Genomic DNA, 16,455 nt, shown 5'->3' with positions numbered 1-16,455 from the left:
ACATGGTATAATTAATCTAGTGCAGAACTACAAACTGTTAGAAGTATTGTCTTCATTGTATTCTGTATAGGGTCACTATGAGTTGGAATTGACTTGATGGTAATGGGTTTCACTTTTTTTTTTTTTTTTGGTAGTAGCGGTACTGTGTTGGTGTAACGCTGTATTTGTTTGCCGTTAGTTGCCATTGAGTTGGCAACCTTATGTATAATGGAACAAAACATTGTTTGTTCCTGTTCCATCTTCATGATCTTTGGTGTGTTTGAGTTTATCGTTGCAAATGTTGTATAGTGCCTTCCAACCTAGGAAGCTCATCTTCCAGTCCTTTAATCAGATAGTATTCTGTTGTGTTCCTAAGGTTTCTATTGGCTAATTTTTGGAAGTAGATTTCCAGGTCTTTCTCCCTAGTCTCAGTCTGGAAACGCCACTGAAACTTGCCTACCATGGGGACTCTGCTGATATTTGAAATACCAGTGGCATAACTTCCAGCATAACATACAAACCACCACAGTACAACAAATCGACAGAGGGGTGGTGGATGTATTTGTATTTGTAGTTACCATTAATCAAAATTGACTCATGACTGCTAAATATCTGGAATCCAGGGTAATGTTTTGTTTTATTATAAAAGTGAAAATTCATTAAATTAGATTATTAAGATTTGTGAACTTTTCCTTGTGTATTCAATAAAAAGCTCAGTAAACATTAAAGATATTGAAACAATGATAGCTGTCTAGGAGGAAGTCCACAGTCTTTAGCCTTGTTCTGGCCCCACCCACCTTACCAGAATTCTCTCCTGCTATTGCCTTCCTGGAAACCCTGGTGGATAGTGGTTAAGAGCTACAGCTGCTAACCAAAGGGTTGGCAGTTCGAATCCACCAGGGGCTCCTTGGAAACTCTGTGGGGCAGTTCTGCTCTGTCCTATAGGGTTGCTATGAGTCAGAATCGACTCGACGGCACTGGGTTTGGTGTTTTGGGTTTTTATTCCCTTCCTGGGAAATGCTGGTGGCTAGTGGTTAAGAGTTCGGCTGCTAACCAAAAGGTCGGCAGTTTGAAATACCAGGTGCTCCTTGGAAACCCTGTGGGGCAGTTCTCCTCTGTCCTGTAGGGTTGCTATGAGTTGGAATCAACTCAACAGCAGTGGGTTTTTATTCCCCTCGTGTAACTTAGCCGAGCGTTTTGCAGTATTATTTTTACCTGTCTCACTTAATAAACATTTAGAAAACAAAACTGAAATTCCCCTGCACTGCCACCGTTCCCCTACCCCCATGGTTCCCAATCTTGGCTTTCTATACTTTCTGTAGCCTCTATTACAAAAAATGAGTTTTATTTTCTTCTATGAACATGAAGTTACATGATAATATCGTATTTGCATTCACCATAATATTCTGATACAAACTTCCTTGGCGACAGGAATTTATCATACTGAAATTCATTAATTTGCTGAGCATTTACTGAGCTCTTATAATTGTTACTGAAGATCAAAAGTGTGTTTTTAGTCCTCAAGGTACACTCCTCCAAAACAATAGCATAGTAGAGGCTCTGAAGTGTGAAAATAATTTTTAATTTTATTTATATAAATAAAATTACCAATTCTCAGGTAATGGTTGAAAATCTTCCTTTTAAAAATTAAAAATAAGAATTTTTGCTTCTGTTCAATTTATATGATTATAACAGAAGTTTGGGGAGGAGTTCTAAATTGAGTTTATGATTTGATGTTCTTAGTTATGGCCCTGGTTTTCGTGGTTGAGTTTTTCTGATTTTAAAACAAAACTATTTATAAGGCATGGCCTAAGGGACCCTAAACCCACTGCCGTCGAGTCGATTCCGACTCATAGCTACTCTATAGGACAGCGTAGAACTGCCCCATGGAGTTTCCAAGGAGTGCCTGACAGATTTGAACTGCCAACCCTTTGGTTAGGAGCCATAGCACTTAACCACTACGCCACCAGGGTTTCCAAGACTCCTTTGAGGTACTCTAAGCCAAAAAAACCAAACCTGTTGCCATAGTCTATTCCGACTCATAGTGAACCTGTAGGACAGAGTAGAACTGCCTCATAGGATTTCCAAGGAGCGGCTGGTGGGTTTGAACTGCTGACATTTTGATTAGCAGCCTGAGATCTTAACCACTGTGCCACCAGGACTCCTTGGGGACTCGTAAATCAGTAGCTTGTGCTTACTTAATAATTTTATTAATTTACCAGTGGTTTCTATCTTCAGAATGATTTTTGTTTGAACTAAAGTGATTAATATTTAGATATCTTCCCGATTTATTACATTAAACAAGCTTTTATACACTGAAGTTCTAATAATTGTAACTAATTGAATATATCTTTTGAACTGAGTAGATGTGAGTAGAAATTAACCAAACATTGCATTCATAGATATTTTGTAAATTAAACTGTAAATATGATTTTTTTCCTGTCACTTGTATCAAGTTTGAATTAAAGAAGTGGAAGTTTGTGACTCTATAAGCAGTAATGTTTTTTATTGACATGTAATTCACCTGTTACAAAATTCACCTTTTTAAAATGAGCAATTCAGTGGTTTTTAGATATTTACAAAGTTGCACAATCATTACCATATGAGTAGTAATCTAAGGTACAGTAGTCCAGAAGATGTGGATTTGGGATACCTAGCTTTGTTATATTAATTTTTAGTTTTTTATAGGTATAGTAGGACTGTCTTGTCATTGAGCTGATGATTTTAGGGGCCCGTTGACCTGTTGCCGGCGAGTCGATTCCGACTCATAGCGACCCTATAGGGCAGAGTAGAACTGGCTCATGTGGTTTCCAAGAAGCACCTGGTGGATTTGAACTGCCCACCTTTTAGTTAGCAGCTTTAGCTCTTAACCATTATGCCACTGGGGTTTCTGATTTAGGGGCAGGTAATTTTATCTCTCCTGTAGGATTTCTTTGGCGTTTAGATGGAGATTAAGTAACAGAAAGTTATTTTTAAAAATCTCATCTGTTTCAGGGAACCTTTAGTTTTCTTATTTATTGTCCTCTTCAGTATAAAATAATTTCATCCTTAAAATAGATACATAACAACCTAAATTTATGTATTTTCTCCTTAGAACTGTTTCCCCATTACCACTGAGCTGCTCTTCGAGAATAGATCTTGAAAGAAGACAGGAGTGGGGTTCTTTGTAGAATATAAAATTTATAAACTCTCTTTTCTTCAGCTGTTACTGGTGATAGCTGCTAAAGTTGTATCCACTGGTTCAGCTGTCTTTTGTTTGCTAGCCTTTAATGAAAGTTTGTGATCATATTTCATAGCTGACTGTAGTTAGTGTTTAATTATTCATTACTCTTTTCAGTGTTTTAAAATGAAACTTTTGTCAATGCAGTCTTAACATTTTATTTTAATTTTTCCTGTATATTTTTTGTTTTCTTTTACAGTACTCTGTGCAAAAAACTTGGTGAAAAAGGATTTTTTCCGTAAGTAAATTAACTTTAAATATAAATCTTGTATATTTTGTGTATTTTTTTTTTTTTTTATTGTTTCTTTGGATAGACCTTTCAGAATTGTCTGGTTAGCGATTTCTCTATCAAGAAATATATTTAGTGTTATTTTATGAACGCTTTGGTTCAGAGCCATTTGGCTTAACCTTTTTTTTAAAGAGGATTTGTGCTTTTTAGCCCTAGCCCCTTTCTTTTATCCACTTTGCCCTCCCCAACATATTTATTGTGGAATGTATGTATGTGTTTATATATGTACATGTGAAATATATATTGTGGTGTATATACTACTAGATTTCTAGGAAATGTTTATTTTATAAACACCTTTTTAAAAAAAAAATTCATAGAAAATTTTACTGATGCATTTAGGATTCCTTAGAAGGTAGAGAAGTCATTCGGCCTGCTTGGAATTTCCAGAGTGTAGGAAAGAAACCTCTGCCACATTTGATTGTAGTTGCTCTTATTTCTCAGACTCCAAAGCAGACATTTGCTTCTCATATTTGTAGCCTGTTGCCAATCTGTTATGAAATTTTTTGTGGCTTTTCTTAGGATTAAGTTTTGTGAGAGAGGATTGGGAAATACCCCTCACGTGTGTTTAAAATCTTTACCCTATAATATCATACTTTATAATACCTTTAAATTGTTGCATAAAAATGGCGTTATTTTCAGTAAAAAACTCTTAAGGCAACAATCTTATATGTAAAATATTTGAAATTAAAAGTAGAGAAGATTTATTAGGTTTTAAAACTCAGGTCAAACTAGCCAGCAAAAGAACAGTTTGCTGTCTAATTTAGTATTTGACATTTGTTAATTTTTTAGGAACCTGATTAAAAGAAATAATAGGCTCTTGATAATAATTTTAAATCATAACTAATCCACTCTACTTGAAGTTTTATTATTTCCAGTCTTTCTAGAGTAGAACCCAAATTAAAGTGTGTAAAATAACAACCATATAAAATTATAAATTTTAATGGTATCTGTGCTTTTATGAGAAGGTAATTATTTAGGATAATTTGGAACATAGTTAAGAAGAAAGTTACAAGCAGTCCCCAACTTACATACCATTGCATATCACAGTTGGAGAGCCAGTGGCCACAGAACTTTCTCTCTGCTGCCACCAGTTAATGTAATCTCTTGCAGACTGCTGTTGCACTATACTTACCTATCTTTTGCCCTAATAAGCAAGGTGTACCTTCTTCAAGGCTGGTCTAAGATTTATCCTAGTGTCAGGACTGGAAAAGGGCAAATAGGATTGGATAGGTGACACAGAGAAAAAGGAGGAAAACACACTCTTACAGCTGCTACTGTTCCTTCCAAGACTTCTAGCTCCAGCACTGATTTTGAGGATAAAATCTTCAAGTTTTACTTCCTAAATTCTTTACCTTCTACCACAGCTCCCAGACACAGCTTCTCCAATAAAATATCCAGGCGTCTTTGTCTCAGTTTTCATAGGAAATCTAGAGGAATCTTACTTTAGTTCTTTATAAATCTCTAAGAACCCATTGTTACCACTTCCGACATCTTTTCTCTTTCCATTTTTAAATGGTAGGTGAAAAAAAGAAGGAACCCTTTCCCCTTTTGTCACTGGGGTAGGCAGTAAAAATTGATGAAAATTTAAGAGTTATGAGCCTGCTTCAGGAATAAGAGAATTAGGGAAAACTATGTGAATTATCTTTAAAACCCAGAATAGAAGAAACACTTGATGGCCCTGGAAAGGGAAACAAGAATGCCAATCCCTCAGCCTTCCGAAGGAAGTTAGCCAGGGATAGACATATGCCCCAAGTTCACACTGGCGAAGGTCCCAAATCCTCACAGTGGGAGACTTACACATGTGCTTGGGCATGTTTTTGACCTTTTACAAATTGAGGGTTGCTTATGTTAATTTCAGAGAAACAACTGTGAGATAATAGTTCCTAAGTCGTAAAAATTTGTTTTGAGAGTATAGTTATAGATAGTAAAATATAGTTAAGGTTTGTGATTCAGTTTAAATTGTGTTGAATGAGAAAAGTACATTTTGACATGAAGCATGGCTGTGGAATGATGAAATAAACTTCTTTTTTTTTTAAGTACAGGAAAAAATCTATTGCCATATGTTGTCTTTTGTAGAATAATTTGTATGTGAGACTGTTTATTCCAGGGTACTACCATTGTTGAGAAAAGTTTTGTTAACTTATATTTTAAAAGTGTTTTCAAATCTGTTGACTTTTTAAAATAAGTTACTTTCACCCCCAAGATTTTAGCATGGAATTTTTCAAATGTATAGCAATGTGTGAAGAAGTTTATAGTGAATACCTCTATATCCACCATCTAGATTCTGCCATTGACTTTATCACATATCTGTCCGTTATCTGTGGGGTTTTTTAGAATGTTTTTATCAGTAACTTTTTTTCTGTTTCATTTATGCAGCATTTAAATAAAAGATTTATGTTTAAGATACTGTGTTAAGGTGTTGTATAGGGACCAAATTGAAGTCATTCAGAATCTAGGTGGGTTGGTTGAATTTTTTCCCCCCTTCGAAAATGAGGTGTTATTTTCTCTGGAAAGTAACTCACTTGGGAGAGTGCGTTCTATTTTTTGAATTGAAATATTTGTTTCGTAATTATTTGGAGCCCACCAAGTACAGTTGAGGAGCCCTGATGATGCAGTGGTTTAGAGATTGGCTGCTAACCAAAAGGTTGGCAGTTTGAATCTACCAGCCACTCCTTGGAAACCCTATGGGGCAGTTCTACTCTGTCCTCTAGGGTCACTATGAGCTGAAATTGACTCACAGGCAGTGGGTTTGGTTTTTTGGTTTGGAAGTACAGTTGTGTGGTAGAGAAGTTCTTGAGCTTTGGCTATTTTATATGGCTCAGAAATGATGGGAGAATTGAGAAATTTTGAAAGATACAGAAAATACTTTACCCAGCTTTGTATTTACTACTAGAGGTCTTACTGACCTTAGAAAACTTGACAGTTTTTTTTCTTACCACAGTAACTTGGCTCTCAAGTTAAAGTTTTGTAGAGTAATATAATCGGGCTAAGTTGAAACCTAGGTATTTTTTGTCAAGGTGTGGAGCTTGCATTTTGGTTTGTTGTATTGTTTAACAGAAGAGAAACATTGGAGGGTAGGATTCAGACTTAATTAAGGATCTGGAAGCCACACACTCAGGCTTTATATGTAAAAAGTTGTTTTTCTGAGTCCTTAACTCTTTAATGGAAACTCTGGTGACGTAGTGGTTAAGTGCTACAGCTGCTAACCAAAAGGTTGGCAGTTCGAGTCCACCAGACGATTCTTAGAAACTCTATGGGGCAGTTCTATTCTGTCCTGTAGGGTCACTGTGAGTCAGAATTGACTCGATGGCAATGGGTTTGGTTTTTTTTTTCCTTTTTTTAAACTCTGTAATAGTTAAATAACACCCAAAGGGAAAGCTAGAAATGGGATTTTTGCTCGTTTTTGTTTACAGACATAAATTTATATGTTTGTTTATTTAGATAGTAGAATCAAAAGAACAAGATAAAATGTTTCCTCCTGAGAGGGATCTGCTTTCATTTGTAGTTGTGTTAAATTTTTAGAAAGAATTAAAGAATGGAGTTATCTTTTAATCGTTTCATAGCAAATGATAATATTTATAGTAATTAACCTATCTTCCATGTCAAAATATTCTTAAAAAAAAAAAATCTTCCCCTTTTTCACAGGACTTCCTGATCCATTTGCTAAGGTGGTGGTTGATGGATCTGGGCAGTGCCATTCTACAGATACTGTGAAGAATACACTCGATCCAAAGTGGAATCAGCATTATGACCTGTAGGTTTAAATGATTATTTTGAAATGAAACATAGAATTGATATTAATTGATATAATCTTTGAAAGTATAGTCACTGCAAATGATATGAGTTTGATCTGTGGTATAATTGGATCTCCACAGAAGAGGTAGAAAACCCAGAAGGAAGGTATTTTGGCTTCTAGGTGACTGATTTTAGAAGATGAGGTAGCCTTGATAAGCTTATGAAGAACAAAGGGAAACTGGCTGTCAGTGTAGAGCAACCTCCATACCTTTTTCAATGAAATCAAGGTATTAATTTACTTTAGGCTAGTGATAAATGTGAAATCAGAAATCAGAATTGAGGTGTACTCACGGACATTCTTTTTGTTTCTGTATGGATGGTTTCTTTTTAAAAGTTTTTATTTTAGTTATAGTATATATATGTACGAAGGAGCTCTGGTGGCACAACGGTTAGGTGTTCAGCTGCTAACCAAGAGGTCAGAATTTTGAACCTACCAGCCACACTGCGGGAGAAAAGACCTGGTGATCTGCTCCTGCAGGATTTCAGCCTCAGAAGCCCTATGGGGCATTTCTACTCTGTCTTGTAGGGTTGCTGTGAGTTGGAATCAGCTCAGTGGCGCAGAGCAACAGTACTTTTTAAAAAAGCAAATGGTAGTGTAAGACTTTTAATGGAAAATAGCAGTCCCTGCCCATTCTCATGCCTGATTCCCATTCTCAAATGTAACTGCTTTCAATAACTTTGGCTGTTTATTCTGGTATTGTCTTCTATTTCTAGATATCATGCTTATTTTATAACTTCTTGACTGATTTTATTTTTAGTCTTAGGTGTTTTTAGTAAAATTTATTGTAGTAAAACATGTAAAAACATTTGCTATTTCAGCCTTTTTAAGTGTACATTTCAGTAACATTAATTACATTCATCATATTGTGCAACCATCACCACTGTCCATTTCAAAAAATTATTTTTCATCACCCTTAACAGAAATTCGGTGCCCCTTCAGCAGTAACTCTACATTCCCCACCTCCCCTCAGCCCCTGGTGGCCACTCATCTTCTTTGATTTATATGCATTTGCCTATTCTCGATGTTCCGTATGAGATAATGCTAAGTTAGTTACCACACGTTTATCTTCTCTCCAGGTTTCAGCATCCTGACCACATCCCTAACATTATAAACACGTTAATTGTCCTGATGTCCTGACTTGGCAAGTCTTCAGCCTTTTAAAGTTTACTGCCATTGTACTTCAGTCTTCATCAGCCTTAACTGTTCTCCAAAATGGTCCCCTTGATTTTACCTACAAAAATTAAGTTAGATCTCACATCAAAACCTTCATGCTTGACACCTCACCTACTTATTTCTAGAACTACCCTAGAATTCCCAGCTCAACCTAGACTCTGGTCGGTTATTTGAATTTTACCCTCTAAACCACATGCAAATAAATGTCATGTCTCTCCTGCAACATTAAAATACCTGAAGACAAGCCTTTAGTGCTGTGGCCCAGTAACTCCAAGTTAACCTGGTGAACAAATAGGTGCTATAAAGATAGGCAATAGAGGGAAGTGAGACTGCTTAGCTTCCTAGTTCTACCACTGACTGTGATTTTCAGTTTGTTTTTTAACCCTTTTGTATCAATTTCTTATAATAATAATAATGCCTATTTTTTGAAGATTGTTATGAGCATTAATCGAAATAATACATGTAAAATGTTTAGACTAGTACCAGGCATGTAATAATCCTCAAATATTAGATGCTCCAAGTAATTTTTTTTTAAGGTCATAAGTTTTTATTAATTGATTTGGTTATTTGATTTTTGAAAATGCAGCAGTGATTAGCTGCTGTCTATATAGTTGACTAAGCTTTTGGGCTCTTAACCAAATTAAGTCATTTCTTTTAGCTTCAGTTAGATTTAAATTCAGCCGGAGACCCAAATATAACAGTGAACGAGAGAGACATAGCCTTTCAGACCTGTAGCCCATGTGTATAAAGAGAAGTAAACTGGAAATTATAAACAGTGTGATAAGAATATGGAGAAGTATAGGGTGCTGTGAAAATACATAGAACTTCTAAACACAGATTTAGTTGTTCGGGAGAACTTCCTAGAAAAAGTGACATTTAGGCTTAGACCTTAAGTAGTAGTTAGCTTGAAAAAAGAAAAAGGAAGGCTCTAAGTAAAAGCAGCCTGTGTGAAGATCTAGAGGTGAAACAGAATGTGACTCTGAAAACAGACGGGATCAGAAAGAATCACATGAAAGTCCTTAAAAGCCTATTGGTAAGTTTGAATGTTTTCCTGAAAGCAGTGGGGAGCAATGAAAAGGTTTTACGTGGGGGAAATGCTATAATCTGATTTATATCCAGGAATGGAACTTTGGCTATACTATGAACAATAGCTTTGAAGGAGGCAAGAATGGCAAGTTCCAACACTATGGAGTAATCCAGCAAATAGGAAATGATGATTTATGTTAAGAAAGTGATAGTGTGAATGGATAGAAGTAAACATTCTAAATATTTTAAGTATGGTCTTAAAATTCTAAAAATAGTTTCCATCGGTCTTAGATATCTAGTGCTGCTGTAACAAAAATACCAGAAGTGGATGGCTTTAACAGAAATTTGTTTTCTCACTGTTTAGGAGGCTGGAAGTCTGAATTCAGGGCACCAGCTCTAGGGAAAGGCTTTCTCTCTCTGCTCTGGAGAAAGGTCCTTGTCTCTTTAACTTTTGTTTCCAGGTTCTTTGGAGATCTCCATATGGCATTTGCATCAGTCTTCCCCCATCTCTGCTCTGCTCACTTGTTTAATCTCTTTTATATCTCAAAAGAGATTGACTCAATGCATACCCTATACTAATCCTGCCTCATTAACATAACAAAGAGAACCCATTCCCAAATTGGATTATAACACAGGCATAGAGGTTAGGATTTACAACACATATTTTGGCAGACATAATTCAATCTGTAACACTATGCTTAGGAAAAAATATCATCATACTATATCCTCTCCTGTGCCAGATTTGGCCACAGACTTTTAACTGGTTTCCTTGCTTTACTAGCCTTGCTTCTACAGTTTTTCTCAACACAGAAGCTGGAGCGATCCTGCTAAAACATATTTTAAATCATGGTTTGCAAGGCCGTTCATAATTTGTCCCCTGTATTGGTTAGGGCAGGCTAACTACTGTAATTATTGTTGTTGTTAGCTGCTGTTGAATTGGCCCCCCACGCACAATGGAATTGGACTGTTGTGACCCATTGGGTTTTTGTTGGCTGATTTTTGAAAGTAGATCACCGTAGAAGTTAATTTTGTATATAAAATTTATTTGACAGGGAGGTGGGACACTGTCACACAGTCATTCGGGGATCTTGGCTGACAGAAGCTCCTCCATTTTCAATGTGTGCTCTTAAGATCACTCTGGGACTTGATATCTAGCTTCCTGACAGAGAAGAGAGAGAGTGGATTGTTTTTAAAATAGACCAGGCCTTATGGTAGCATACATCATTATTCATGTTCCATTGACCAGAAAGAACTCTGTTATGGGCAGTTAGGGAGTGTAGTCTAGGTGCGTGCCCAGGAGAAGACGGAAATGCTTAAACAACTGGTCAGTCTCTGCGAAAGCTCTCTGTCACCTCTGACTTCATCCACTGGTCTTCTCCTTCTTGTGCAGCATCTACACACTGGCCTCTTGATCTTTTTGAGTATGTAAAGCACACAGCTGCTTCAGGTCCTTGTTCCTCCTTCTTGGACTGTTTTCCCCCTGCTATCAAAAAAAAAAAAAAAAAATTTTTTTTTTTTTTATCTGCATAGTTTGGTGTTATCCCCTTCAGATCTGTATTAATTTTCTGTGGCTGTATAATACATTACCACAAACTTAGCAGCTTAAATTTGCTGTCTCCCAGTTTCTGTGGGTCAGTAGTCCAGGCACAGCGCAGCTGGGTCCTCTGCTCAGGGTCTTACCAGGCTGCAGTCCAGATGCTGGCTGGGGCTGCAGTCTTATGAGAGGCTTAAAACTGGGGAAAGATCTGCTTCCAGGTTTCCTCATGTTGTTGGCAGAACTCATTTCATTGTGGCTGTAGAACTGAGGCCCCCATTTCTTAAGGGCTGTCAGCTGGGGGCCATTCCCAGCTTCTAGAAGCCGCCTGCAGTTTCTTGTCATGTGGCCCTTTTCATAGGTTCTTCACAACACGGCCACTCGCTTCTTTGAGGCCAGCAATGAGGGTCTGCTAAGATGGAGCAGATGTAATCATGGGAGTGACATCCCCATCACCTTGCCGTAAAATGTAAGCTGTGTAACATCCCATCACCTTTGCCATATTCTTTTGATTAGAAGCAAGTCACAGGTTCTGCCTGCACAAGTGTGTGACTTATTGGGGGTCACTTTAAGATGTATCTGCCATAAGATCTTTGTTTACAATGTTACCTTTTTACTGAAGTCTTCCTTTAACCAACTAAGTATACAAACTATGTATACAAAGTAACAGCCCCCTTCCTGTACCTCTTCCTATCTGTCATGGATTGAATTGTGTCCCCCCAAAATATCTGTCAACTTGGCTCGGTCATGATTCCCAGTATTGTATGATTGTCTATCATTTTATCGTCTGATTTGATTTCCCTATGTGTTGTAAACCCTATCACTATGATGTAATAAAATGGATTAGAAGCAGTTATATTGATGAGATCTACAAGATTAGATAGTGTCTTAAGCCAGTCTCTTTTGAGATGTAAAAGAGAGGAATGAGCAGAGAGACATGGGGACCTCATACCACCCAGAAAGCAGCGCCAGAACAGAGCGCGTGCTTTGGACCTGAGATTCCTGTGCTGAGATGCTCCCAGACCAAGGGAAGACTGAGGACAAGGACCTTCATCCAGAGCTGACAGAGAGAGAAAGCCTTCCCCTGGAGCCGGTGCCCTGAATTTGGACTTGTAACCTACTAGACTGTGAGAGAATAAATTTCTCTTTGTTAAAGCCACCCACTTGTGGTATTTCTTTTACAGCAGCACTAGATGTCTGAGACGCTATCCCACTTTATTTTTCTCCATTGGACTTACCACCATCTGACATATTCATTTTTCTGTCTCTCTTCACCAGAATATGAACTTATTGAGGGCAGTGACTTTATTTACTGCTGTATCCTCAGTGCCTAAAACAGTGCTTGGTATTCATAGTAGGTGATCAGAAAATACTTGTTGAATGAATGAAAGAGCCAGATAGAAAAAATGATGGAAGGATTGTGAGTGGGAAGTGAAGGGAAGGAGTGAGAAGGGGCAGAATACTGTGTGAGGAAAAACCAAAGAAGTTAAAGCTTTTAATTTTTTTAGTCCATGAAGATTAAGCAGTGGCAGGGTATAGTTAAAAACTGTGCTCTTTTAAGAACTGTGTATATGGGATCAAATTGATAACAGCAACCTGAAAGATAAGATAGGAAACTTAGGGGCAGTGAGTTGAACTTAAGGGCGGTGAGTTGATATTAATGGAGGAGGAACAATTTGGAAAAGGAGGGTGAGAATGGTTGTACAACTTGGAGAATATAATCAATGTCACTGAATTGTCCATGTAGAAATGTTGAATTGGTATATGTTCTGCTGTGTATATTCTCAACCACAACACAAAATTAAAAAAACAACGAACTGTGAAGTAATACTCAACATGGAACTAAATACATGTTGGCTTATGACATTATAAAATACTTGAGTTAAAAGGGCATTTTTAAAAACTTAAGTAAATTTAATTAAGAGTATTACTTTAGCTCATTGTTGTGGTAGATAGTATTGACGAGAATTTGTTCATGATAGAGATAGAGAATCACAGCTAGCTACTATGAGAATCTGTTCTGTACTTACTGTTCCTTAAGATAGATGACAAGGACATCATGCCTGCACACTTCATATTTGAAGTCCTCGTAAGGCATTTTGATGGTGTGTTCTGTGAACATTGTTTCTCCTAACATTATTTAAACGTTTTCTGAGAGTTTATTTCTTGAACCACCTCATAATTAGTTTATAGCTGTTTATGATAAGCAGAAGTTAGCAAATAATCAAACACTGAAAAATTGAGAATTATCCATAGTTATGACTTTTTAAATTATTTATAAGACTTACTTGATATTGTGTTCTTTATCTTCAGAAAACAATCATATTGCATTAAAAAGGTATAAAAGAGTTCGTTGTTGTTAGGTGTCGTCAAGTCAGTTCCGACTTACGGCAACACCATGTACAACAGAACGAAGCACTGCTGGATCCTGCATCACCCTCATAATTGTTAGGCTTAAGCCCATTGTTGCAGCCACTGTGTCAGTCCATCTCGTTGATGGCCTTCCTCTTTTTCGCCATCTACTTTACCAAGCGTGATGTTCATCTCCAGGGACTGGCCTTCCTAATTATGTGTGCAAAGTACGTGAGGTGAATTCTTGCATCCTTGCTTCTGAGGAGCATTCTGACTGTACTTCTTCTGAGACAGATTTGTTCATTCTTCTGGCAGTCAGTGGTGTATATTCAGTATTCTGTGCTAGCACCATAATACAGACACATCAGTTCTTCTTCGGTCTTCCCTATTCATTGTCCAGCTTTTGCATGCTGAAAAGTGTTTACTCTATTGCTAATCTGCCATTCTATGGGAACAGTAGTCTCTGATTTAGAACACTTAACACTCCATGGAAATAGTGTGCGTGCCAAGAGATGGGACATCTGAATGGTAAATGTGCAAGTGAGCCTCCTTACTCTGACCAGAGGATACCGGGAATCTGAAGTTTTAAAAGAGCAGCAAGAAAACTTTCAGAAAACATAAGAATAGTTTTGTGATAACTCCATTTGATGAGAACAAATGAGTATCTATGATATATCTTTGGTGTCGAAGTAAGATTCTTTCAATTTAAGATGAACGTAAGTTTTAACCGGGAAAAGCAAACTTGAAAAACATTAAAATATGTTTTAAGTCAGAAACTGAGCCTTCCTTGTCCCATCCACTAAATACACCACTGCTGCTTGAGAAGCTCCTTGGACCAGTTTCCTCTTTTCACTCTGCCTAGGGCTTTTGATATGAAGTGGAAAGAGTAAGGGAAAAAGAGAACATTAACGTTGTTGGGCTACCCTTCCAAGTCAGCTTTAAAAGAATGTACACTGGAAACTCATTCCTTTTTTTTTGTTTGTTTTTTAGTATTTCTCAGAAATCTAGATTATTCTCTTTGTAGTCTTTATATGCTGCTAGGGCCTTCATTTATCACTTGTATAATTTCTCCATAACAGTATGTCTGAATGAGGGAAAGAAAGAAGGGAGTGGGGTGGGGCATGGGGAAACTTGTAAATTTGTTAGTATTCCCTACTTTTGTGAGCTGTACAGTCTCTTGAGACTAACAAACCAAAAACCTTGTAGATCTATTAGTTGTCTTTACAACTAAATTCGGGATGAAAATCTTATTTTGAAATAGCTTGGTGACAACTGGTGTAGCCAAATTCCTGGTTTCTTAAACTCCAGAAGTAAATAGGTGTGACAGGGCCTGCCTAAACTAAGAAGGTCTCTAGGAACTCTCTGCCTTTCCTGCTGTTCTAGGAGGGATTGGGGCGTGGAGTTGTTTTCCTTTCAGTTGAAAGAGTTTGAGAGCAGGAGAAGAATGCACTCTTAGCTTCTCAGGTCTGAACTTGGATGAATTGTCATGTAGAAATGCTTCTTTTGGTTAGTTTTGATTCTGTAGTGTTCTTAGCAAGTTTTGCTTGAGACCCATAGTCTTGTGTAACATTGTTTCTATGGGAAAACAGGTTCTGGAGTTCTAAACAATTGATTTGTAAAGCCGTTTTAGGAACATGTTCCATTTGTGAATGGAAATGGTCTCTAGTTGTGTGATTTTGCTTAAGGTGGGCTTGAAAGTTTCTTCTTCAAATACTGTGCCTGTAATTTTAGGCATTTATTACTATCTTTAATTAAGATGAAATTCACATAGCATAAAATAACCATTTTAAAGTGAACAATTTATTGGCATTTAGTACACTCACAGTGTTGAACAGCCACCACCTCTGTCTAGTTCAAAAATATCTTACATTCCCGCAAAAGGAAATCCTGACTTAAGCAGTTGCTTCCCATCCCTACTTTTCCCCACACTTAGCATCCACCAATCTACTTCCTGTCCTAGGAATTTACCTTTTTTGGATATTTCCTATAAATGGAATGATACAATATGTGACCTTTTGTATCTGGGTTCTTTCTTTTGGCATAATGTTTTTGAGGTTCACTCACTTTGTAGCATGTACCAGTCAGTACTTCATTTCTTTTTATGGCTGAATAGTATTCCTTTGTGTGTGTATATAGTAGTTTGTTTATCCATTCTTCCATTGATGGACATTTGGGCCGTTGCCACCTTTTGGCTATGGAGAATAGTGCTGCCGTGAACGCACGTGTACACATACTTGTTTGAGTACCCAGGAGTGGAATTGCTGAGTCATATGGTAATTCTATGTTTAACTTTTTGAGGAACCACCAAACTCTTTTCCACAGCATTTTATATTCCTACCAGCAATGTATAAGGGTTTCAATTTCTCGACACCCTTTCTCACTCTTGTTATTTTCTACCTTTTTTAAGTTGTTTTTTTTTTAATAACCATCCTGGTGGGTGTGAAGTAATATTTCCTTGAGGTTTTGATTTGCATTTCCCTGATGACTAATGATGTTGAGCTTCTTCTCTTGTGCTTGTTGGCCTTTCTTTAAAAAGCTGATGTTAACTGGCTACCCAAGACTTTTCACTTGCTTATTGCCAAGATACTGCGTTGGAGGGGCAGTGATGGGGAAAACACTATGAATCATTTTGCAAAAGTCTTGCCTTTATTGACTAAGTCTACAAACATATGTCTAATATTTAAATTTTAGCAAAATCCCTAACAGAATGTTTATGTCGTATTTTGGTCTATGGTGAAATTCTCCTATAGAGGCGTCCCTCACAATAGACTATCTTGCATAGTGGTCTATAAGTCACATATTTGTTAGTCAAGTCAAAGCGTTAATTGAATCTAATTAACTTTCAGTTATGAAACACTTTACTTGGTCTTTTAAACAAAAAAGAATGTGTGTTATATGAGGTTTCCTTAATGTGAGTATATATACTTTTATAGATATAAGAAATCATAATAACCAAAGCCCATTGCCGATGAGTTGATTCCCACTCATAGTGACCCTATAGGACAGAGTAGAACTGCTCCATAGGGTTTCCAAGGCTGTAAATCTTTACGGAAGCAGACTGCCATGTCTTCTAACCACCAGCCTTT

General features: G+C 37.1%; 1 protein-coding gene across 1 annotated transcript in view; it reads left to right on the top strand.

The window, feature by feature from the left end:
- Positions 1-16,455, top strand: part of SMURF2 (SMAD specific E3 ubiquitin protein ligase 2) — a 97,414-nt gene that overhangs the window by 45,832 nt on the left and 35,127 nt on the right. Inside the window, exons 2-3 of the mRNA XM_049861470.1 lie at positions 3,399-3,437; positions 7,134-7,242. Coding sequence (XP_049717427.1) covers positions 3,399-3,437; positions 7,134-7,242 — 148 coding nt within the window. The remainder of the gene's footprint in view (positions 1-3,398; positions 3,438-7,133; positions 7,243-16,455) is intronic.

This window comes from Elephas maximus, chromosome 19, assembly GCF_024166365.1.
Source record: "Elephas maximus indicus isolate mEleMax1 chromosome 19, mEleMax1 primary haplotype, whole genome shotgun sequence".
In the NCBI taxonomy this organism is placed as follows: Eukaryota; Metazoa; Chordata; class Mammalia; order Proboscidea; family Elephantidae; genus Elephas; species Elephas maximus.
Note: the sequence above shows the minus strand (reverse complement) of the source record. Positions and strands in the feature narration are given on the sequence as shown.